The sequence below is a fragment of the Ranitomeya imitator genome, chromosome 6, assembly GCF_032444005.1.
Source record: "Ranitomeya imitator isolate aRanImi1 chromosome 6, aRanImi1.pri, whole genome shotgun sequence".
NCBI classification, from domain to species: Eukaryota; Metazoa; Chordata; class Amphibia; order Anura; family Dendrobatidae; genus Ranitomeya; species Ranitomeya imitator.
Genome location: NC_091287.1, coordinates 390,976,919 through 391,003,597, shown reverse-complemented (window position 1 = coordinate 391,003,597; position 26,679 = coordinate 390,976,919). Strand labels below are relative to the sequence as shown.

General features: G+C 43.1%; 1 protein-coding gene across 1 annotated transcript in view; it reads left to right on the top strand.

The window, feature by feature from the left end:
* SMCHD1 (structural maintenance of chromosomes flexible hinge domain containing 1) overlaps nt 1-26,679 on the top strand; it is a 457,067-nt gene that overhangs the window by 72,594 nt on the left and 357,794 nt on the right. Inside the window, exons 8-10 of the mRNA XM_069731150.1 lie at nt 2,014-2,177; nt 2,275-2,362; nt 19,204-19,414. Coding sequence (XP_069587251.1) covers nt 2,014-2,177; nt 2,275-2,362; nt 19,204-19,414 — 463 coding nt within the window. The remainder of the gene's footprint in view (nt 1-2,013; nt 2,178-2,274; nt 2,363-19,203; nt 19,415-26,679) is intronic.

Sequence of the window (26,679 nt, the reverse complement as noted above, 5' to 3'; positions counted from 1 at the left end):
GATTCGGGAGGACAAGGCCCGGGTAATCTTGGTAGCTCCATTTTGGCCCAAGAGAGCTTGGTTTCCTTGGCTGAGAAAAATGTCTGTCTGCCAACCATGGGTTCTTCCAGAGCTACCAGATCTGCTCTCCCAGGGACCAATCCTCCATCCTCAAGTAGCCAACTTACACCTAGCGGCATGGAACTTGAGAGGTCCTTACTGAGGGGGAAAGGATTCTCTCAGAATCTGGTTAATACTCTCCTTAAAAGTAGAAAACCATCCACAACGGGCATTTATGTGAGAGTATGGAGAAAATTTTTATCTTTTTCAGGGGCTCAAATTGACCAAGAACCATGTATTAACCAGGTTCTTGAATTTTTACAAAAAGGCCTGGAAATGGGCTTGGCCACAAGTACTCTTAGAGTTCAGGTGTCAGCACTGGGAGCGTTATATAATCTTAATTTAGCCAGTAATCACTGGATTGCTAGATTCTTTAAAGCAGTCACCAGGTCTAGACCAATTATTAAGCAAAGGTTAGTCCCATGGGACCTGAATTTGGTACTCTCAGCCCTGACGCAAGCCCCATTCGAGCCCATTGATACTATTCCTGAGAAGATCCTGTCAATCAAAACAGCCCTGCTAGTTGCTCTCACATCTGCTAGGAGGGTTAGTGATCTGCAGGCACTCTCCAGACATCCACCATACATGCAAGTTAGGGAGGATAGGGTCATATTGAAACCCGATCCCCTATATCTGCCTAAAGTTGCGTCTAAATTTCACAGGGTTCAGGAGGTAGTCCTTCCCTCCTTTTGCTCCAATCCTACTAACGATAAAGAACGTAAATTCCATTGCTTAGATGTGAGGAGATGCCTCCTTAGATATATTACAGTTTCAAATTCCTGGAAAAAAGATAACTCTTTATTTGTAGCCTATCAAGGGGTAAGAAAAGGTCTTAGAGTATCTAAAAACACTCTAGCCAGATGGATTAGGGAGGCAATCTCTCTCGCTTATACCGCAGGTGGCAACGAAGTTCCAGATGGTATAAAGGCACACTCCACGCGAGCCATGGCATCTTCCTGGGCGGAGAGGTCAGAAGTGTCAATCGAAGACATATGTAAGGCGGCCACATGGTCTTCCCCTTCTACCTTTCTTAGACATTACAGATTAGATCTGGGTAGTTCCTCAGACCTTACGTTTGGGAGAAGAGTGCTAGAGGCTATTATCCCCCCCTAAAATCTTTCGTCTCTGAAAGTCTCTCGTTGTGCTGTCATGGCGACTGAATAAATACGTACGCTACTCACCTGGTAGCAGTGTTTTTTCAGGAGCCATGACAGCACCCTTAGATTCCCTACCCTATGTTTTGAATAATTCAACAACCTGTTAATCTTGAGTTAAAGTTTATGTTCACTTGCATAATAAAAAATATTTATGTGTATACTGCATCTGTGTTACTAACCAAGGTGGTCCTCTCATGCTCTGGAAACAACTGACGTGGGAGAGAGGTGCCGCCCTTTTTATGTCTGTAGGTTTCCTGTCCCTGAAGGGCGGATCCCCTCTCTCGTTGTGCTGTCATGGCTCCTGAAAAAACACTGCTACCAGGTGAGTAGCGTACGTATTTTTAAGGGGCCGCATTTCGGGGTCGCGTTAACGTCCCGCTCTCGCAGATCCCCGATCTGCGAGAGCGGGGAACGGACCTCGGGCGCGCCGCGGACGCTGCAAGCAGCGTCCGAGGCGCGCTGCAAAAGACCGGCACATCGCTAGCGCGTGCCGAAAAGGACACGCGCTAGCAATGCGCTGGTTACATTGCGGGCTATGGGAGCGCTAACGGGCGCGTTGAATGGCGTTAATTTCACAGTGCAACGCTGTCCGTTAGCGCTCACACTAAAACGCAATGTGACCCTAGCCTAATGACTCTCAGAAGGGGAGAAAAACAAAAACAGAAAATCACCCGGGGGTCGAAGGGGTTAACTAATAGATTTTTCATACTTTCTGTAAATGTTTGTTTAATCTAATGGTCCTCATTTAATTTTATAGCCGACTGATTGTTCACATGTTACAGAAGATGAAAAGAACCTTTGTAACCTTATCATGGAGGAGGAGGATAAAAAAAGCTTCACCACTGTTATTGTAACTGGTGTTCAGCCTGAGCATATACTATACTTAAAAAATTACCGTCATCTATGGGTCACACAGCTGGCGTGAGTAGTGCAATGTTAAACTTTGTTTTGGAATATGTTGAAAACTTTTATGCATTAGTTTTTTCATATGTTTTAAATATTTTTTTTTTTTCCCTAGACATATCTACCATTACTATGTTCATGGCTCATCAGGACATGTATTGGGTAATACAAGAATCACTCAGTCCAACAGGATTGTGATTGAGGTATTTAGTTCATGAATGGACACCGCACTTAGAATTAATCTTCTCTACTTTTGTTGTGGAATGAATGCATATATTAAAAAAAATAGTAGTAATTGCAGAATTTTCTCAAATTTTAGTGCGTATATAAAATACAAATACTGTTTGGAAGTCAAGTCCCAGAATGATAAAAGTACCGTATATTCTTTATTGCCCCTTCTCCCTAAAGCCTATTTTCACCTCCCTGACCAGGCCAAATTTTACATTTCTGACCAGTATGACTTTATGATTATTCATGTGGTGTTGCTTTTCATCCAAGAGACGGGGCTCACTCACACACTGCCATGCATGAAGAATATGATCTAAACATCTTCCAACAGCAACTTCTTCCAACAATCCAGGAGAAATTCTGTGAGGAATAATTATTTTTCCAGCTTGCCGTAGCTACATCTCACAAGGCAAAATTGATAACTAAATGACATGGTCAAAAATTTTTTAAAAGGGACTCTGTCACCTGAATTTGGCGGGACTGGTTTTGGGTCATATGGGTGGAGTTTTCGGGTGTTTGATTCACCCTTTCCTTACCCGCTGGCTGCATGCTGGCTGCAATATTGGATTGAAGTTCATTCTCTGTCCTCCATAGTACACGCCTGCGCAAAGCAATCTTGCCTTGTGCAGGCGTGTACTATGGAGGACAGAGAATGAACTTCAATCCAATATTGCAGCCAGCATGCAGCCAGCGGGTAAGAAAAAAGTGAATCAAACACCCGAAAACTCCGCCCATATGACCCAAAACCAGTCCCGCCAAATTCAGGTGACAGGTTCCCTTTAAATTCTGTGTCAACGACTAGGAAACGACCCAGATGGCATACGCATTGAGAGCCTGTAGTTAATCCTCAGAAAATGTGAGGACAAACGAAAACACGTCAAACTGTTTTACTCCAAGCACTGATTCGGGTTCTAGGTCAGGATTTGTTATCTAGCATGCCGTGGCGAATTGCAGAAGTCTTGAAAAATAAGGGTCAACACTGTAATTTTGAAGTCCTTGCATAAACATTATGCATTTGTCAGTAAAAGTGTAGAACCTTATGACATTATTTTAACTGTACTTCAGTAACCATAGAAACATCTGGCTAAAAGATCTAAAAATACTGGCACAACAAACTATGTGAATACCAATATTTGTGTGAGCCTCAATCTTTGGCCACAACTGTACCACCTGAATGACTGGTTCCCATTATAAAGGGTTGTTGATTAGTGGACAACTCCTTAAAAGGAATCTATCAGTAGGACTAACCCTCCTAAGCAATCTAGAAGTGCATGTAGGTCATAGGAAGCTGAATAAATTGATGCCTTGATATCTGCAATCCAACATTTTATTCCACAGAAATCCATGTTTTTCTTTCATGTGTTAATGAGCTGTAAGTACTATGGGCCAGATACTGATTTGCCTCCAGAGATTGTTTTAAATTAAAGCTGAAGTGATCAGTGTGATGTATAGTGGATAGCAGTATTTACAATTTGATATGTAATGTTTGCTCTCCTGATCTTACTGCAAAGCAGCTGTGTGTGATTCTATCTGACAAATCTGCAAGTTCCTCACTGCTACAGCTTCCATTTCACAGGCAAACAGGTTACAGTATTGTTGCGATACAGCAGAGCTGTGAGAGCTGCAGTTGCTAATGTGTTTGAGACGAAGTTCAGTTTCACTGTTCTGTGTTAGTTATATGTCTCAAGCTGGTATATCTCGCTTTTATTAAAAATAAGCTCTTGAGGCAGATTCTCTTGCATGTCAGTGTCTGGCCTATAGCCTGGAGCAGCTCATTTACATATAAGAATAACTAAAGGAAATTAAATTTCTTAAATATATTTAATTAGGAAATCACAATTGTTTTGTCTAGGGAGACAATCGCCATAGAATTAAAATGTTTGGGTTTTTGTTGCTTGTGCTAGGACAGGTGCTTGAGAGCATCTTTATTAACCTGGTGGACAGCAGGGTAAGCAGCCTCGTTTTACCTCCTCACTAATGATGAGCGATCGTGGTCACCACTGCTTGATTCCTGATCGAGAATTGAGGTGCTGTGACACGCTCATTACAAAATCAGATATCATTAGTGCTCGAGCGACATGCTTGAGTCTCCGCCCCGCATGTTTAGTGCATGTTGGGCAACCAACAAACTTGCGGGGATTGCCTAACATACAAGGTAATGCCATAGCCATGTTGACTATTGGCATTACTGTGATTGGCCGGCGCATCGCATCATGGGGTTCTGCATAAGACCCGGTGATTCGATTCTCAACACACTGTCTTCAGGAAGCAGTTCAGAGAGAGATGTCATAGGAGAGAGAGCGTATTTTACAGCAGGCATATAGGCAGTGTTTAATATTGCTATTGCAGTACTTGTATACGCTTGCTGAACCATCAAAAGAAAAGTCCTTTAGAGGGCTAAATGTTTTCCCTTTTCTAGTAAAAGCACTGTCACCTGCATCCAGTGGCAGGATAGTTATGGATTACAGGCATATAGGCCATGTTTAATATTGCTTTTGCAGTACTTGTATACCACTGCTGCACCATTAAAAGAAAAGTCCTTTTCATGACTGCATATTTTCCTTACCCTATCAATACCGAAAAATTTGCTGGCTTCTAAATATATACCTAATTTAACCCCTTAATGACTGCCAATACATCTTTTTATTGACCTTAGATATAAGTCAATGGTATCCCCATACAGATGACAATCCAGCAGCTGTCTGCTGTACTCTATAGCTGACAACTTGCTGTATCAGCCACGATCAGTGTTGACACCATCCATATCTGTTTAACACCTTAGTTGCTGTTGTCAAAAGTGACTACATCATATAAATTAAGAGTGTGGGGGCTTCCAATGTAACCTCATCTGCTTCCAGGGATCAAGATTGTGTGGTCCTGATGTTTGCCATGGCAATTCATGGCCAAATAGCAGCCTTAAGGCCCCTTCACATTTAGCGACGCTGCAGCGATACCGACAACGATCCGAATCGCTGCAGCGTCGCTGTTTGGTCGCTGGAGAGCTGTCACACAGACAGCTCTCCAGCGACCAACGATGCCGGTAACCAGGGTAAACATCGGGTAACTAAGCGCAGGGCCGCGCTTAGTAACCCGATGTTTACCCTGGTTACCATGCTAAAAGTAAAAAAAAACAAACACTACATACTTACCTACCGCTGTCTGTCCTCCAGCGCTGCGCTCTGCTTCTCTGCTCTCCTCCTGTACTGTCTGGGAGCCGGAAAGCAGAGCGGTGACGTCACCGCTCTGCTTTCCGGCTCACAGACAGTACAGGAGGAGTGCAGAGCGCAGCGCTGGAGGACAGACAGCGGTAGGTAAGTATGTACTGTTTGTTTTTTTTAACTTTTAGCATGGTAACCAGGGTAAACATCGGGTTACTAAGCGCGGCCCTGCGCTTAGTTACCCGATGTTTACCCTGGTTACCAGTGAAGACATCGCTGGATCGGTGTCACACACGCCGATCCAGCGATGTCCACGGGAGATCCAGCGACGAAATAAAGTTCTGGACTTTCTTCAGCGACCAACGATCTCCCAGCAGGGGCCTGATCGTTGGTCGCTGTCACACATAACGATTTCATTAACGATATCGTTGCTACGTCACAAATAGCAACGATATCGTTAACAATATCGTTATGTGTGAAGGTACCTTTAGGGTACCGTCACACAATGGCACTTTGGTCGCTAGGACGGCACGATCCATGACGTTCCAGCGATATCCTTACGATCTCGCTGTGTCTGACACGCTACTGCGATCAGGGACCCCGCTGAGAATCGTATGTCGTAGCAGATCGTTTGGAACTTTATTTCGTCGCTGGATCTCCCGCTGACATCGCGGCCCTGCGCTTAGTAACCCGATGTTTACTCTGGTTACCAGGGGACTTCGGGATCGTTGGTCGCTGGAGAGCTGTCTGTGTGACAGCTCTCCAGTGACCAAACAGCGACGCTGCAGCGATCGACATCGTTGTCGTATCGCTGCAGCGTCGTTTTAGTGTGACGGTACCCTTAGGCTGGGTTCACATTGCGTTATGGCGGTACGTTTAACGGACTACGTTACACAGCGGCATAACGCGGTGTAACATAGTCCGTTAACGCCGCCATAGACTGCAATGTCGGATGCATCGCTAGCGCATGCCCACAATGGGCGTGCGCTAGCGATGTCCCGTCATTTGAGTGACGGACCCGAGACGTGGGCTGCTGCGTTTCCGGGTCCGTCAAGCTAGCGCAGATGGAGCTAGCAGATGCTCCATCTGCGCTAGGGCTGTGCAAAGTCGGCACTTGCATTAGCGCAGTCCGTTTAACGTATGCGTTGAACGGACTGCACTAACGCAATGTGAACCTAGCCTTAGAGTCTCGTGGCTATAACGGCGTGTTCAGAAGTTAGCGACATTGAGGTGGTAAAAATACACTTTTCTGTTTCTGTTATGCCACTTTGCATTAATTTGTGAAAATCACCTGAAGGGTTAATAAACTACCAGACAGCAGTTTTTAATATGTCGAGGGGTGCAGTTTTTAAAAGGGTATCATTTTGGGGGTTTTTCCAATATATAGGACCCCTAAAGTCCCTTCAGACCTGCATAGATCCCTAAAAAAATAAATTTTGTATATTTCCTCTCAAAAATGAAACATTACTGCTACATTTTTAAACCTGCTAAAAGGCTAACAAAATAAAGCAACATTTTACAAATGGTGCTGATGTAAAGCAGACAAGTGGGAAATATTATTTATTAATGTTTTTCTATGGTATGACTATCTGGATTAACCCCTTTCTGACCTCGGACGGGATAGTACGTCGAGGTCAGAACCCCCGCTTTTAAGCGGGCTCCGGCATCTGATGATCGCTCCCATGTAGCTGAGCTGATCGAGTTGTGCCAACTTCTAGTCTCCCATGGAGGCTATTGAAGCATGGCAAAAGTAAAAAAAAAAATATATATAAAAGTTTAAATCACCCCCCTTTCACCCTATTCAAAATAAAACAATAAAAAAAAAATCAAACCTGCACATATTTAGTATCGCCGCTTTCAGAATCGCCCGATCTATCAATAAAAAAAGTATTAACCTGATCGCTAAATGGAGTAGCGAGAAATAAATTTGATATGCCAGAATTGTGTTTTTTTTTGGTCGCCACAACATTGCATTAAAATGCAATAACGGGCGATCAAAGGAAAGTATCTGCACAAAAGTGGTGTCAATAAAAACTTCAGCTTGGCACGCAAAAAATAAGCCCTCACCTGACCCCAGATCACGAAAAATGGAGACGCTACGGGTATCGGAAAATGGCACAATTTTTTTTTTTTTTTTTTTTTTTTTTAGTTAAGTTTGGAATTTTTTTTCACCACATGAACCTAGACATGTTTGGTATCTATGAACTCGTAATGACCTGGAGAATCATAGTGACAGGTCAGTTTTAGCATTTAGTGAACCAAGTAAAAAAGCCAAACAAAACACCAGTGTGGGATTGCACTTTTTTGCAATTTCACCACACTTGGAATTTTTCCCGTTTACTAATACACGACATGGTAAAACCAATGATGTTGTTCAAAAGTACAACTCGTTTTCCAAAAAATAAGCCCTCAAATGGCCATATTGATGGAAAAATAAAAAGTTATGGCTCTGGGAAGGAGGGGAGCAAAAAACGAACACAGAAAAATGGAAAATCCCAAGATCATGAAGGGGTTAAAGAGATAATCATTCAAAATTTGAAAATTGCAAAAAATGTTTACATTTTTGTCAAATTTCTGGTAGGTTTTGTGTTTAATTATAAAAATTATCAACCTAAATTTACCATTATCATAAATTATGATGTGTCACGAAAAAACAATCTCAAAATTACTGGGGTTTGTTGAAGCCTTCCAGAATTATCACCACATAAATAGACATTGGTCAGAATTAACCCCTTCATGACCCAGCCTATTTTGACCTTAATGACATGGCCGTTTTTTGCAATTCTGACCAGTGTCCCTTTATGAGGTAATAACTCAGGAATGCTTCAATGAATCCTAGCGGTTCTGAGAATGTTTTTTCGTGACATATTGGGCTTCATGTTAGTGGTAAATTTAGGTCGATAATTTTTGTGTTTATTTGTGAAAAAAATGGAAATTTCGCAATTTTCAAATTTTGAATTTTTACTCTGTTAAACGAGAGAGTTATGTGACACAAAATAGTTAATAAATAACATTACCCACATGTCTACTTAACATCAGCGCAATTTTGTAAACCAAATTTTTTTTTGCTAGGAAGTTATAAGGGTTAAAATTTGACCAGCGATTTCTCATTTTTACAGCAAAATTTACAAAACCTTTTTTTTTAGGGACCACCTCACATTTGAAGTCAGTTTGAGGGGTCTATATGGCTGAAAATACCCAGAAGTGACACCATTCTAAAAACTGCACTCCTCAAGGTGCTCAAAACCACATTCAAGAAGTTTATTAACCCTTCAGGTGCTTCACCGCATCAGAAGCAACATGGAAGGAAAAAATGAACATTTAACTTTTTAGTCACAAAAATGATCTTTTAGCAAAATTTTTTTTTATTTTCCCAAGGGTAAAAAGAGAAACTGGACACCAAAAGTTATTGCACAATTTGTCCTGAGTACGCCGATACCCCATATGTGGGGGGGAACTACTGTTTGGGTGCACTACAGGGCTCGGAAGGGAAGGAGCGCCATTTGACTTTTTCAATGAAAAATTGGCTCCAATCTTTAGCGGACACCATGTCGCGTTTGGAGAGCCCTTGTGTGCCTAAACATTGGAGCTCCCCCACAAGTGACCCCATTTTGGAAACTAGACCCCCCAAGGAACTTATCTAGATGCACAGTGAGCACTTTGAACCCCCAGGTGCTTCACAAATTGATCCGTAAAAATGAAAAAGTACTTTTTTTTTCTCAATAAATTTATTTTGGCCTCATTTTGTTCATTTCCACATGGGCAACAGGATAAAATGGATCCTACAATTTATTGGGCAATTTCTCTTGAGTACAGTGATACTTCACATGTGGGGGTAAACCACTGTTTGGGCACACGGCCGGGCTTGGAAGGGAAGGAGCACCATTTGACTTTTTGAATGAAAAATTAGCTCCAATCGTTAGCGGACACCATGCCGCATTTGGAGAGCCCCTGTGTGCCTAAACATTTGAGCTCCCCCACATGTGACCCCATTTTGGAAACTAGACCTCCCATGGAACTAACCTATATGTGCGGTGACCACTTTAAACCCCCAAGAGCTTCACAGAAGTTTATAACGCAGAGCCGTGAAAATTAAAAATCATTTTTCTTTCCTCAAAAATTTTTTTTTAGCCCGCAATTTTTTATTTTCACAAGAGAAACAGGAGAAATTGGACCCCAATAATTGTTGCCCAGTTTGTCCTGAGTACGGTGATACCCCATATGTGGGGGTAAACTACTGATTGGGCACACGTCGGGGCTCGAAAGGGAAGTAGTGGCGTTTTGAAATGCAGACTTTGATTGAATGGTCTGCGGGCATCACGTTGCATTTGCGGAGCCTCTGATGTGCCTAAACAGTAAAAACCCCCTACAAGTAACCCTATTTTGTCAACTAGACCCCCTAAGGAACTTATCTAGATATGTGGTGAGCACTTTGAACCCCCAAGTGCTTCACAGAAGTTTATAACGCAGAGCCGTGAAGATAAAAAAAATTTTCTTTCCTCAAAAATGATGTTTTAGCAAGCAGTTTTTTATTTTCACAAGGGTAGCAGGAGAAATTGGACCCCAATAGTTGTTGCCCAGTTTGTCCCGAGTATGCTGGTACCCCATATGTGGGGGTAAACCACTGTTTTGGCGCACGTCGGGGCTCGGAAGGGAGGGAGGACCATTTGACTTTTTGAATACAAGATTGGCTGGAATCAATGGTGGCGCCATGTTGCGTTTGGAGACCCCTGATGTGCCTAAACAGTGGAAACCCCTCAATTCTACCTCCAACACTAACCCCAACACACCCTTAACCCTAATCCCAACTGTAGCCATAACCGTAATCACAACCCTTACCCCAACACACCCCTAACCCTAATCCCAACTGTAGCCATAACCCTAACCACAGCCCTAACCCCAACACACCCCTAACCACAGCCCTAACCCCAACACACCCCTAACCCTAATCCCAACCCTAACCATAATCCTAACCCTAATCCAAACCCTAACCCCAACACACCCCTAACCATAACCCGAACCCCAAGCCTAATCTTAACCCTATTTCCAACCCTGGCCCTAATTCCAACCCTAACCCTAAGGCTACGTGCCCACGTTGCGGATTCGTGTGAGATTTTTCCGCACCATTTTTGAAAAATCCACGGGTAAAAGGCACTGCGTTTTACCTGCGGATTTACCGTGGATTTCCAGTGTTTTTTTCTGCAGATTTCACCAAACAAAGAATTGACATGCTGCGGTATTTTCCGCACCATGGGCACAGCGGATTTAGTTTTCCATAGGTTTACATGGAACTGTAAAGCTGATGGAAAACTGCTACGAATCCGCAGCGGCCAATCTGCTGCGGATCCGCAGCCAATTCCGCACCGTGTGCACATAGCCTAATTCTAAGGGTATGTGCACACGATGCAGAAAACGCTGCGGATCCACAGCCTTTCCGCCGCTGCCGGTCCGCAGCAGTTTCCCATGAGTTTACAAAAAACGCTGCGCAGCGGTTTACATTCTGCACATTTCACTTCTTTCTGCGGATTCAGCAGCAGTTTTAAAACTGCTCCAATAGAAAACCGCAGTGAAATCCGCAGAAAAACCGCGATAAATCTGTAGCGGTTTTGCTCTGCGGATTTATAAAAACCGCTGCGGAAAAATCCGCAGAGGACCAGAATATGTGTGCACATTCCCTAACCCTAACCCTAGTTCTAACTGTAGTGGAAAAAAATTTTTTTTCTTTATTTTATTATTGTTCCTACCTATGGGGGTGATAAAGGGGGGGTTCATTTACTTTTTTTTTTTATTTTGATCACTGTGATAGGTTTTATCACAGTGATCAAAATGTACATGGAACGAATCTGCCGGCCGGCAGATTCGGCGGGCGCACTGCGCATGCGCCCGCCATTTTGGAAGATGGCGGCGCCCATGGAGAAGACTGACGGACACCGGGAGCCTTGGTAAGTATAAGGGGGGTAGATCGGAGCACGGGGGGAGCGGACAGGAGGACGGGGGAGCGGAGCACAGGACGGAGGGGAGCGGACCACAGATCGGAGGGGTGGGGGGGGAGATTGGATGGGTGGGGGGAGATCGGAGAGGTGGGGGGGTACATCAGTGTTTCCAGCCATGGCCGATGATATTGCAGCATCGGCCATGGCTGGATTGTAATATTTCACCAGTTTTTTAGGTGAAATATTACAAATCGCTCTGATTGGCTGTTGAAAGTGAAACTGCCAATCAGAGCGATCGTAGCCACGGGGGGGTGAAGCCACCCCCCCTGGGCTGAACTACCACTCCCCCTGTTCCAGCAGATTGGGTGAAATTGGAGTTAAACCACAGGGACACGATCTTTCCATGACGCCACATAGGCATCATGGGTCGGATTGGCACCGACTTTCATGACGCCTACGTGGCGCCATGAGTCGGGAAGGGGTTTAAAAAAAAATTGTCCCAGTCACTAAGGGATTACAATGCGCAAGGGACAGGGAAGTGGACTTGCTGCTGATGGTGCATGCAGATGTGGAGGCTATGGGCCAGGTGAAACTGTTCTTTCTGCGAGAGCACAACAAAACGCGTTCATCCATGAGACCTAGCTTCCTGTCTCACTGTGCAGTGGGGCGCAGGACATCACTCTTGAAGCCAGAACAGTTGCAACAGGTGGTCGTTCGAATGGCAAACAATTCTTTCAATATTTTTCCCAGCACTACCCTGTCTTCCACACGGGACTTTCAATCTAGCCAAGAGTCTGGACCACATAATCCTTAACCTGATCATCTTTCCTCTCACCAAGGTGAGTCCCAGGAAACAAGTGATCCCACACTCGGACACTCCAAGGAGCTCTTTACATTTCAATTTATTGATTCTGGCCTTTTTGTTTGCATTTTTCAAGAGTGACACAAGGATCTCGTGTGTAGTGATATTCAAATATTTGAGCAGCCACGGTCAGAAGAAGACGACCATGAGTAACTGCAATTAGTGTCTCAAGAGGTAGATGATGATGAGACACAGTTGCCAACAAGTGATGTTGTTAAGCCAACGAGTCACAAGGACCACTGTGCGGAAGTGAAAGACAAGGTGGTGGACGAAGAAGTCATCAACCCAACCTGGGAAGGTGCTATGCAGAGCGAAGCCAGCAGTGCAGAGTCGGAGGGATCCGCAGCACCCGAACAAGCAAGAATAGGCAGTGGGGTAGCCAGAGGGAAAAAGTGGGCAACTGTTCCCCAGAGCACCACACCCGGCAAGTTCTCAGACCAAGGGTTAGGTGCTATCCAGGCTTGCACTTTTTTAAAGAAAATTCCAGCGATAAAAGAATGGTCTTGTGCAACCTTTGCTGTATCGAGGTCAGCATGGGCCTGATCACTACCAGCCTGACCACCACCAACATGCTTTGGCACCTGTCATCAATGCACCCAAATAGGTGGGCCGAACTCCTGGGTCCACAATTAATGTCTGCCTCTGCCCCTGTGCTATGTTCTTGCCAATTCCCTGTCCATGACACATACGTGGATGCCTCCTTCCATGCAACTTACATTGAACATTCTCAAGCACCATCAGCAAACATGTCCAATTCCTTGTCCCAGCGCAATGTTCATCTGTCTCTGCCACAGGCCTTGGAACACAAGTAAGTGAAAATGCACAGCCACCCACAGACCCAAACACTTTACGGCCACATTTCAAGACTGCTTGCCTTGGAAATGTTCACGTTTGGGCTTATGGACACTGTTTCCTCAACCTCATGGCAGAGGCCGCTTTCTGTACTCTTGCCAACCGCCACTATTTTTCCTGGTGTCTCATCCCTGCCTTAGGGTATGTGCACACGTTGCGGATTCACTGCGGATTTTATGCAGATTTTGTGTGGATTTTGCCTGCGTTTTTATACCTGCGGATTCCTATTATGGAATAGGTGTAAAATGCTGCGGAATCCGCACAAAGAATTGACATGCTGCGGAAAATAAACTGCAGCATTTCATTGCAGAATATTCTGCAGCATACGCACTGCGGATTTGGTTTTCCATAGGTTTACATGGTACTGTACAACGCATGGAAAACTGTTGCGGATCCGCAGCCAAATCCGCACATGTCCCATAATATCACCTGTGCCCTGACAAATGCAGCTACTGGGAAGGTCCACTTAACCACCGACACTTGGATAAGTGCTTGTGGCCAGGAACTCTACATTTCCCTGACCGCACACTGGGTGAAACTTGTGGAGGCCAGGATCAAGTCGGACCCTGGGACGCATGCTACAGATGCAGAGGATTGCAGGCTCTAGTTACATCAGGGTTTCCCACACCAGTTCCTCCACCCCCTCCTCGTCCTCATCTTCCATCTCCGAATTGTCATCTCAAAGCACTTCATCCGTCTTAAGCTGGAAGTACTGCTCCACTGCCTTGGTGCCTTCTGAAACAAACTTATTTAGGTAATCAACACCACACTTCCACAGAGTTGTGGAGAGAGAAAACAGGTTAGACAGATCTGTGGCTCTCGCTGCTGAACCTACAACCAGGCATTGTCATGGGTGACTATGGTCGTAACCTGGTGGCAGCTCTAAAGCTTAGCTAGCTCGCACATGTACCATGCCTGGTCCACATGCTCAACTTAGTGGTTTAGGGGTTTCTGAAAACTATAAGTTCCCTGAGGATTTTAGTTTCCAAAATGGTTTCACATGAAGGGGGTTTCTACTGTTTAGGCACATACGGGTATGTTTCCACGTTGAGTGTTTGCAGCAAATACTGAACGTGGAAACATACCCTTAGAGGCTCTGCAAATGCGACATGACGTCCGCTAATTATTCCTGCAAATTTTGCATTCAAAAAGTCAAGTGGCGCTCCTTCCCTTCCGAGCATTGCCATGCGCCCAAACAGTGGTTTTCCCCAGATATGGGTTATTAGCATGCTCAGGAGAAATTACACAACAATTTTTTTTTGTAGTTACCCTTGTGTAAATAAAAAAAAAAAATTGGGTCCAAAGTATAAAATTTTGTGAAAAAAAGCTAAATGTTCATTTTTTCCATCTACATTCTAAAAATCCTGTCACACACCTTAAGGGATAAACTTGAATGTGGTTTTGAGGGGTGCACTATTTAGAATGTCACTTTTGGGTATTTTCTGTGATATAGACCCCTCAGTCATTTCAAATATAATGTGGGTCCCTAAAAAAAAAAAAATGGTTTTGTATATTTTGTTGAAAAAATCAGAAATTGCTGGTCCATTTCTAACTCTTAGAACTTCCTAACAAAACAAAATTATGTTTAAAAAAATTGTGGTGATGTAAAGTAGACTGGTAGGAAATGTATTAAATATTTTGTGTGACATAGCACTGTGATTTAAGGGCATAAAAATCAAGTTTGAAAATTGTCACCAAATTTCTGATTTTTTTCATAAATAAACGCAAGTCACATCAAATAAATTTTACCACTATGACGTACAATGTGTTACGAAAAAATCTCAGAATCCGTGGGATGCGTTGAAGTGTTCCAGAGTTAGTACCATATTAAGTGACACTGGTCTTATTGTAAAATGTGGCCTGATCTTGACGGTGCAAACCGCTTTGGGGGGTGAAGGGGTTAAAGGGGTTGTCCACTGCTTTCAATTAACCCCCAATATGTCCCCCCCCAGGGCCCCTAATGAATTTTTTTAAATACCCTCTGTTGCAGTTTTAGCCTGTGAGCGGCGTTATGCCGGCGGCTGAGTCCAGGTCACATGACCCCCAGGCTGCCGCCGCCGCTAATATCCGCCGACGTCACGTCAATTTCCTGACTCTGAAATTCATCAGCAGGCGTGACCCAGCCTCCACAGACAGCTGTCACTCATCAAGAGTGACTGGGCTGTGGGTGGTGCTGGGGTCTGCTGGCGGGCTGTGCGGTGCTGGAGTCTGCGGGCGGTGCTGGGGTCTGCAGGCGGGCGATGCTGGTGTCTGCAGGCGGAAGAACAGGCGAAATGCACGTCGGGGTGGGACGTTACAGCAGCTTGGGTACGCTACAGGTATTATACTGATTATATGCATATCTCCATGGTCCCTAGTTATTGTTAACCTTGCGGATGGTCAGGATCAGCATTTTCCTTTATGAGCCCCTGATATAAGAGTTGCAATATTGGCAACTTTGGCTGTTTACAAATTATACTGGAGATTTATAATGCTTGGATCATTGATGATTTCAGACCAAGCTGCTATTGTTATGGGTGCCATATAGCGCTTATTGTATTCACTGTAACTGTTTCTGTGCCCATTTCTGTTTTTCTAGTTCTATTTTGAGGTACCTATATGTATTGAAATGACTTTATATGGATTTTTCTTGAAAATAAAATTATTGATTTTTCTTAAATTCCTTGTGCCATTAATTTGAATTGGCTTTGTGGGTATACATAGTTTCATACGGAGTGTGACCTATGGTGTGCAGCTTAGGTTATAAGGACTAATATGTATGCATACAGTACAGACATGAAGACACAAAAGAGAATAGTAAAACCAAAAACACTCAGTTTGAAAAAATGTTGCAGTAATCCGCAAGTGCTAGTAAAAGATGTAAAAAACAGGGTATTTGGTTGATACGTTTTTTGCAAAAAATGTATACTAAGCTGCTCTACCAATCTTCACGGTATACCCTTATCAGAGCAGTCCTAACTAATGTATGCAATCCCTATCTGATGTATTTAAAAACCTGATCATCTGTATATAACCTGTGTGAACAGGGTTCAGAGAGGAAAAATCCATGTGTGCATACAGGGTAGAACAGCTTTTGTGCAGATAGCCCAAGAGGAGTGGTGGAACTCCCCAGTCTTGTAGACACAAGAGAACAATTATGGAAACAGGAACACATGGGCTACTTGCACAGTGAACAAGTCTGTATGATCATGTTCACACACCACCAAGAAACCTGAAGACACAAAAGAGAATAGTAAAACCAAAAACACTCAGTTTGAAAAAATGTTGCAGTAATCCGCAAGTGCTAGTAAAAGATGTAAAAAACAGGGTATTAGTACAGACATACAGTACATACAATATACAATACATGCATACAAGACATACAACGTACATATACTGACAAACAGTACATACATATAGACATACAGTACATACATATATACATACAGTACAGACAACATGCATAGACATACAGTACAGACATACAGTACATACAACATACATACAAGACATACAACATACATAGACATACGGTACATATACAGACAAACAGTACATATATAGACACAGTACATACATATAGACATACAGTACATACATACAACATACAGTACATACATACAACATACAGTACATACATAGACAGTACGTACATACACATACAACATACACAGACATACAGTATATACAACTTACTGTACATAACATACATATAGACACACCGTAAATACATATAGACATACAGTACATACAACATACATGTAGACATACAGTACAGACACACAGTGCATACAACATTCAGTACAGACACAGTACATACAACATACAGTACATGCATGCATAGACATACAGTACATGCATGCATAGACATACAGTGCATGCATAGACATACAGTACATACATATAGACATACAGTACAGACAACATACATAGACATACAGTACATACCATCACCTCGATCCCCGAAGCCATTGCTCACCTGTAAAAAATAAAAAATATATTAATTGGATAACTGCGGATCAGGGAGTACATTGTTTATTATTTTCAGTGTCCCACAATGATCTCCCGTGGAGAGCTGCCGCATCAGCTGATGTGATCGCTCTCCAGGGGCTCCGGCAATACAATGACGGAAGGTATTCTTCTGCACTGTATTCTTCTGCTGCTGTGAAAAATAGTTCCTACTCTCACTTGCAGCACTGCTGTTTGGGAAAATTCCCAAGCAGCTTTGCCATAAAGTGAGAGCCTGAACTAAGGTAACCTCAGTGATGCACTGTAGGAGCCATTGTCTCCTGTCAGTGTGTCACTGGAGGCTTCAACTTGTACATAGAAGGAAGTCTAACGTAAACGACTTGGCTGGTCTAACCAGCGGCGGACAGTGTTAGATACGCTATCCCTCTCCTGCATTTGGGTATACTCATTCTATTTCTTATGACATTCCCACCGGGCTATACATACTGTACTAGGGTGTACCCCTCGCATCTCCTTTGTGACGCCTATGCCAAGTCGTTTACTTTAGACTTCCTTCTATGTACAAGTTGAAGCCCTACACTAAACGGTCCTTCTAGACGTATGGTTACATTTGGGAGATAACTCCTGATGGCATCTACAGAGTGAACCCTTGCATACACATTGGCCTTTACTGATGTGCAGTGACACCACAAGAGCAGTCGGTTTACTGAGGAAGGTCTTGTTCAGACCGAAACGTTTATTTATTTGGACTGCAATAAAATATTACTTTCTAGCAACATACACAAATAAGTTGAGTGCCAAATTATTATATTATATGTTCACTGGTTTGGGGAATCTATTTTGTGCACCAACACAGCTGTGCCACGATATAGTTCACTAGTTTTAGCATTTAGTGAACCTAGCAAAAAAGCCAAACAAAAAACAAGTCTAGGATTGCATTTTTTGCAATTTCATCGCACTTGGAATTTTTTTCCCGTTTTCTGTTACACGACATGGTAAAACTTTATCTATCTATCTATCTATTCACAAAAAAGGAACAGCACACCACTACTTATCTCTGGGTGCAAACCTGTCCATGGTCATCCACATTCAATAGAATAAAAAAGGAAGGCAGCATATGGAGTGCTGCCTTCCTTTTTTATTCTATCTATCTATCTGTCTACCTCATATTTATCTATCTCTATAAAAAACTGAGGCAGCACACCATTATAGATTACGGTAGATTTTGAAGGTGTTCAAATTTAATAGCCCACCATGATGGGCTATTAAATTTTAACACCTTCAAAATCTAATCTATAATGGTGTGCTGCCTCTGATTTTTGGATTTCTATGACAAGGTTTGGTACATGCCTGAGGGGCCTTGCACACTAATTTTGCTGTTTTTTCTTCTTTGTGCTGCTCTTACTTTTTTGCATTTATCTATCTATCTATCTATCTATCTATCTTATCTCATATTTATCTATCTCATATTTATCTATCCCATATGTGTCTATCCTATATTTGTCTATCTATCTCTATCTCTCTATCTATCTCTCGGTCTGTGTGTAATGGAGTGTGGGTGGGACAAATGTAAAAGAGGAGGTTGGACAGAAATTACATCACAAATCTTTTTGAAGATAGAGGAGGGAGGGGTTTGGGTGTGTTTTGAAGTGGGTATGCTAGGTTCCAGCTTACAGGCCAGTGAAATGCATCATGGAACTTGTAGTCTTAGAGAACAATAAGTCAGGAGAAAGGAAGTTTTCCATTAACCCCATGAGAGCTGGAGCCAGCACTGAGGATGTGCTGCTACAGCATGATAAAAGGTAATATTGCTAAAATAAGCACAGTGGATGTTTTGAGTGGCACATAATAGCAAGATTTATGAAAGAAAAAATAAGTTATAGTAGTGGACAACTTCTTCAAGAACAAGGTTTTTCTTGGTTCTAGTGAACAACCTCTTTAAATGATTGTGTGTGTGTGGATATATACAATTATACAAAGGAGGAATAATCTTTTATACAGCACAATCGATCATATAAGAGTTAGACTATTGATACTTGAAGCCATTCTTAACTTTCTTTCAGGTTAATATATCTGAAAAAGCAAAGGTGCCTAAACTCCTCAAACTTGAAGAAGTCAATAACGACATGCAGACACTGTATATTAATTCTGCTGCTGACAGCTTTGAGTTTAAAGCTCTTGTTGAAAGGGAAGGTGTGGTGGAAGGAATCATACGCTACCATCCTTTTCTGTATGACAAAGAGACTTACCCAGATGACCCGTACTTCTCATCAAGTAAGTGAATATTTTTATTTTCAAAACTTTTCATAGTTAATAATTAACTACAGTTTAGATCAGGGGTCCCCAACCTGTAGCTCGGGAGCCACATGTGGCTCGCGGCTGTCTGCCAGCTTGATGCATTAGCTCCAGGTCTACCGAACGAGTATGAATCACACATCTCAAAATGGTGAATATTGTGCTCTGCACAGAAGAACAGATTTGGATGCATATATGTTTATAGATAATTTAACTATGGAAGCTAGAGACAGGATTATATTACCTATCAGAAGAGACACTTTATGCTGGATGCAGTGTGTTGGAAGAATTTTGAATGGGGGTATTGTTGGAACCCCTGGATCTTGGTAAACTGCTTCCTGGTGATTTATGTGGAAAAGCTTTCGCTATCATTATACCAGTAAAGGGGTGTTTGGTAGCCATACCTTTTGAGGTGAATGGAAACTGGATATGGCTCTCAAGGTCAGAAAGGTTGGGGACCACTGGTTTAGATATTCAATTATCCTTCAGGCATTGCATTGTTAGGAATGCTTGTATTCTTCCTTCTTATTTTATCAAAAACACAGGGGCTACTTGCACAGTGAACAAGTCTGTAGAAACCTGTTCACACCACCAAGAAACTTGAAGACACAAAAAGAGCACAGCAAGGTCAAAAATACTGTTGTAAAGAAGTCACAGTAAATGAGCAAGTGCTAGTCAAAAAATGAAAAAATACAGGGTATTTAGTTAATAATTTTTTGGCAAAAAAATGTATATTAAAGTGCTCCACCAATCGCCAAGGTATACCCATAGAGCAGTCCTATCTAATGTATATAATGTTATAAACATCGGCACCGCGCTTGGGTTATTAAAGAAATGCCATTACCCTAATACCCCTGGGTATGCTGGTGAAAACGTGTCCTGCTGCAAACGAAATATGAGATGCTGCACTAATAGTCAGGCGCTGCACTGCTATGTACTTAGAATAAGCCCCTTCTAGGAAACAATGTTAAGGGGCCAAATGGAAAAAAAAAGGGAGAAAAGGAGGGGATTCCTTACCGTGGATAACGATACTGGGCACGCTCCGCTGCTCCTGGGTGTATAAACGAATGAGGCACAGTCGTAAACCGCTGGCGATGATCAGAGGGTGGGCACGCAGGAGCGTGTGCGGTCGGGCGGTGCGGATGTAGCACAATCCGTGCCAACTAGCGATGACCGGAGGGTGGGCACACAGAAGCGTGTGCGGACGAGCGGTATTTAGTGCCGCTACTGAGTGCAGAGCCAGGGAACGTCCCGGCCGGAGGCGTCCTTGGTTGCACTAGGAAACAAAGATGGCCGACGCTGACAAGCAGCGTGTGACGTCACAGGCCTACGGAGGCTCCCGAGGACCAAAATGATTACCGACGCGTTTCAAAGGGTGAACGCCCTTCTTCATCAGGGTTATGGCCCCGCAGGAGGACTCCTCAACTACATACCTTCGCTCGTCCTATATCCCCACCCACCGAGAAACATTGCCCGCCCCAGTGCCTGGGATGACCGGTGCCCTATGATAATCTATTGACATCTCATGCTCATCTCTCGGTCCACTGAACTGAGCTGGCAAAGTCTTAACTGTAATTAGAACACATGACCCACACCTAAAAACTAAAAAATAAAATAAAAAATGGCATCCGTGAGCTGCCATACAGGGAAAATGATCCTAAAATACATGAAATGCAAAAAAATGAAAAACAAGTATAAAATTTACTTTATTAGGTGCAAAATTGCTGCTAAAATTGATGGCTTTATTATTAAAACATGCGTTTGATAAAACTTAAAAAATATATATATAGAGATATACCACCACAATAAAATAATGCAATATATTGCTTCGAAAATTTATTTATTTTTTTAATTTAAAAATATAAAATACATATGTTTGCTAGAGAACATATATGGGCCTATTAGTGCCCAAATATATTCTGGTAACTTTGGACATTAAATCCCTATATACCGTTATCAATCAGGAGATGGGTTGCCAGGCGTCTGGGCATTTTCTTCACAAATTAGGCACGTACTCTTCAATTCAAATCGAGTATATACAGGAGTGTATTATGTTCATTGCCCAACATAACTATTTTATGTACGAGGGCCGTTTTTTTTTCTACAACAATGGGGTACGGCAATGGGGACGCGATTTGCTCCCGCATTCGCTAACCTATATGTAGCCAAGTGGGAGGAGTCAGCCATCTATGATAAAGGCCAGCCACGTACGGGAGTGGTATTATGGTGTCGATTTATAGACGACGTCATCTTGATTTGGGATGGATCTAGAGTGGACTTGGACTCATTCATTTGTGGCCTGAACACTAACCATTTCGGCTTAGAGTTTACACCCACCATAAGTGACAGTACCATTAACTTCTTGGACTTGACTATTTTTATTGAAGAAGGTCATCTTCGTACCAAATGCTACCGGAAAGAGGTGGACTCGAATAGCTTCATCCATACCAGCAACTGCCACCTTCCGGTGTGGCTCACTAATATTCCAAAGGGACAATTTACTAGAATTCGACGTAATTGTACCAACTTAGGGGATTTTGATTTGGAATCAGGACATCTTACACAACAATTCCTGGAAAAAGGTTACCCTATGCCATTGGTGGAACAAGCAGCTAATTAAGTTAGAGCCATACCTAGGAGCTCCTTGATACATAAACCTGAATCCGTTCCCCAAGGAACAGCATCCATTCCTGATCAAATCAAACAACTGCCTATTATAACGCAGTTCCATGCTGGTTTTAGGCAGTTCCAGGGGATTATTCGTAAACATTGGGCAATCCTGCAGAAGGACAGAATCATAGGGGACCATCTACCTGTGCATCCAAGATTTGTGTACAGAAAGGCTCGGACGTTGACCAATTTGTTAGCTCCCACAGCCAAATTGGCTTATAATACACAAGTCTTGCTGCCAAGTCAAAAACCTGAACCTAACGGAGGTTTCATGCCGTGTGGAGGGTGCTACTGCTGCACACATACGGGTATTGAGAGGAGGTGCCAAGTTACATTCAGAGACTCTGCTGGCACAGAAACATTCAGTATTCGGGATAAAATCACGTGTTACTCAACAGGCATCATTTATTTGATTCAATGTCCGTGCGGTAAACTGTATGTGGGCAGAACCAAGAGAAGACTAATGGTACGGATCAAGGAGCACCTTAGGAATATCCAGAAGGGGTTCCTTGGTCATCCCCTATCTCGTCACTTTAAGGAGGAAAATAATGGAAATATGAAGGATGTTCGTTTTTGTGGGATTCAAAAAGTCCGCCAAAATGTGAGGGGGGGCAATTTTCTGAAACAAATGTCCAAAGTAGAGTCAGAGTGGATATTCAAGTTAGATTGCCTTACCCCTAAGGGCCTTAATCATGATTTCGAATTATACGCATTTTAATGGCAGTAGTGGCAAGCCGGATATGTTATGTAGTATTAGATATCTCATTTTAAAATTTTAAATCATGAATATGGGCGGCCTCATTAGATCCGACGAGGTTAGGTATACTGGTAAGCTCCTACATTCCTTTCTCACGCAGTTGTATGTTGCGGAGAGAGGGTGACGCATAATTCATTATGCACTAATAGGCCCATATATGTTATCTAGCAAACATATGTATTTTATATTTTTAAATAAAAAAAAAATAAAAAATTTTTTCGACGCAATATATTGCATTATTTTATTGTGGTGGTATATCTCTCTCTATATATTTTTTAAGTTTTATCAAACGCATGTTTTAATAATAAAGCCATCAATATTAGCAGCAATTTTGCACCTAATAAAGTAAATTTTATACTTGTTGTTCATTTTTTGGCATTTCATGTATTTTAGGATCATTTTCCCTGTATGGCAGCTCACGGATGCCATTTTTTTATTTTATTTTTTAGTTTTTAGGTGTGGGTCATGTGTTCTAATTACAGTTAAGACTTTGCCAGCTCAGTTCAGTGGACCGAGAGATGAGCATGAGATGTCAATAGATTATCATAGGGCACCGGTCATCCCAGGATATAGGACGAGCGAAGGTATGTAGTTGAGGAGTCCTCCTGCGGGGCCATAACCCTGATGAAGAAGGGCGTTCACCCTTTGAAACTCGTCGGTAATCATTTTGGTCCTCGGGAGCCTCCGTAGGCCTGTGACGTCACACGCTGCTTGTCAGCGTCGGCCATCTTTGTTTCCTAGTGCAACCAGGGACGCCTCCGGCCGGGACGTTCCCTGGCTCTGCACTCAGTAGCGGCACTTCATACCGCTCGTCCGCACACGCTTCTGTGTGCCCACCCTCCGGTCATCGCTAGTTGGCACGGATTGTGCTACATCCGCACCGCCCGACCGCACACGCTCCTGCGTGCCCACCCTCTGATCATCGCCAGCGGTTTACGACTGTGCCTCATTCGTTTATACTCCCAGCAGCAGCGGAGCGTGCCCAGTATCGTTATTCACGGTGAGGAATCCCCTCCTTTTCTCCCTTTTTTTTTCCATTTGGCCCCTTAACATTGTTTCCTAGAAGGGGCTTATTCTAAGTACATAGCAGTGCAGCGCCTGACTATTAGTGCAGCATCTCATATTTCGTTTGCAGCAGGACACATGTTTTCACCAGCATACCCAGGGGTATTAGGGTAATGGCATTTCTTTAATAACCCAAGCGCGGTGCCGATGTTTATAACATTTTTTTGGTTCTTTCAGAAAGTGGCACATGTTCTGTGGCTACCAGCAGCTGGGTTATTGTGTTAGGTTGTCCCCATTTATATAGTGGGTTGAGGTGTAGAGCGCCGGTGATAGTGTTTTGTAATGTATATAATCCCTATCTGATGTATTAAAAACCTGATCATCTGTATAGTACCTGTGCAAGCAGGGTTCAGAGAGAAAATATCCCTGTGGACATGCAGGATGGAACAGCTTTAGTGCAAGTGGCCCACAGAGGAGTGGTGGACTCCCCAGTCTTGTAGAAACAAGAGAACAATTATAGAACCAAAAACACATGGGCTACTTGCACAGTGAACAAGTCTGTAGAAACCTGTTCACACCACCAAGAAACTTGAATACACAAAAAGAGCACAGAAAAGAGTCAGAAATACTCTGTTGTAAAGAAGTCACAGTAAATGAGCAAGTGCTAGTCAAAAAATGAAAAAAATACAGTTGTGACTTCTTTACAACAGAGTATTTTTGACCTCGCTGTGCTCTTTTTGTGTCTTCAAGTTTCTTGGTGGTGTGAACAGGTTTCTACAGACTTGTTCACCACTCCTCTGTGGGCCAGTTGCACTAAAGCTGTTTCATTCTGCATGTCCACATTGATATTTTCTCTCTGAACCCTGCTTGTACAGGTACTGTACAAATGATCAGGTTTTTAATTCATCAGATAGGGATTATATACATTAGATAGGACTGCCCTATTATGGGTATACCTTGGCGATTGGTGGAGCAACTTAATATACATTTTTTTTGCAAAAAAAACGTATTAACTAAATGCCCTGTATTTTTTTTCATTTTTTGATTAGCACTTGCTCATTTACTGTGACTTCTTTACAATAGAGTATTTCTGACGTCGCTGTGCTCTTTTTGTGTCTTCCTTCTTATTTTGCCAACTTCAACTTTGCAATTCCTCTAGGATGTATAATCTAATAAGAAAACTGCTCAGAAATAGTGCACACGTTCAGGTTTTTTCGAGTTTTCTTCGCGATAAAAACTCATTAAAAACGCATAGATTATGCATTCTATCATTTAGTATGCATTCTGCAATTTTTGTGCACATAATGCGTTTTTTTCCGTGAAAAAAAACGCATTGCGGTAATGCAGCATGTTCATTAATTTTGCGGGGTTTTTTTTTTGCGTTTTTCCCGCTATTCTTTGCATTTGGAAAAAACGCAAGAAAAAATGCATCAAAAATGCATCAAAACCGCGAAAAAAACGCAAAAAAAGACAAATGCGGATTTCTGGCAGAAATGTCAAATTTTGTCAGGAAAATTTCTGCCAGAAATCCTGACGTGTGCAAATAGCCTTAATCTCCCCCAAAGAACTCGACTTTCTGGCAAAGACTGGCTTAGTCTTCCAGCTTGTGGGATGTCACCAGCTTCTATGGCTGCTCTCGTCGTGAAAGAGAGATCCCACTCTGCCACGTACTTCTTGAGGCTGATACGAAACTGTAACATCATTACAACTTTACTAAAATGTTTGGCAGTACTGTAGTGGGGAGAACCACTTAACAATTTGACGGGTGTGCCTCAACAAGCACGAGCTGGAAATATTTCTCCTTTGCCTCATTGGGGGACACAGACCATGGGTGTATGCTGCTGCCACCAGGAGGCTGACACTAAGTATTATAAAGAAAGTTAGCTCCTCCTCTGTAGTATACGCCTTCATGTTGGCTCCCAGAGAACCAGTTCATGCTTAGTGTCCGTAGGAGGCACACGGACGGGTCTGCTATTCAGACCCAAAACTCTTTATTATTTTACTTTTACCTTTTACATTTTTGATTTTACTTTTTACAATGGACGAAGGGGCGATGGATTCTTTCAAGGTTCTGATCTCCCCGAACCATCAACAGGCGAGCACGGAGAGTGTCGCTTCTCCGTATCCTCTCCTGCGACGTGGCTTGCCACGCCTGAGCTGATTCTTAGGGGCGACGGGTCCCTTCAAGGGCACCGATCTCCCCACACCTTCAATGGACAAGCACATGGAGTGTCGCCTCCACATATCCTCTTCCCCAGCCAGGCCTATTGCTGGACATTCAGCCCTGTCCCATCCTAGGTGAATATCCCTTTGGATGCACCGAGGCCCACCTCGTGGCGTCTAAGCAGCCCCCACTGCACCACCACTGTTAAAGCGGATGGTACAAGGAGGCGGACGGTACCTTTCCACCACCCTACTAAATTGGATGGATTGAGGAGGATGGATTGAGGTTTTTCTTTTTATCCCTGCACTGTCCAAACAGCAGCGACAGCAGAGGATCTTTTCTACTTTTCTGACCTGCTGAATAGAGCTGCGTACTCTGCCTTCCGGCAGCTTCTTGGGTAAGTGCCAGGTCTGGAGCGGCTGGAGGGCTCTGCGCATCCGGCAGATACTCATTTTTTTTGCAGCGAGGGGGTCGCCATTATTTCCTGCTCGGTGCCGGCCGGCGCCAAAAATGTAGCCCCCTGGTCTTAAAGACACTTGACCAGCATTCCCTGGTCTTAAAGGCACATGCGCAGTATTTCCTGGTCTTAAAGGCACATGACCAGTCCGAAGCCGGTCACCCCAAATGAGCTCAGGAGCCCGCCACCGA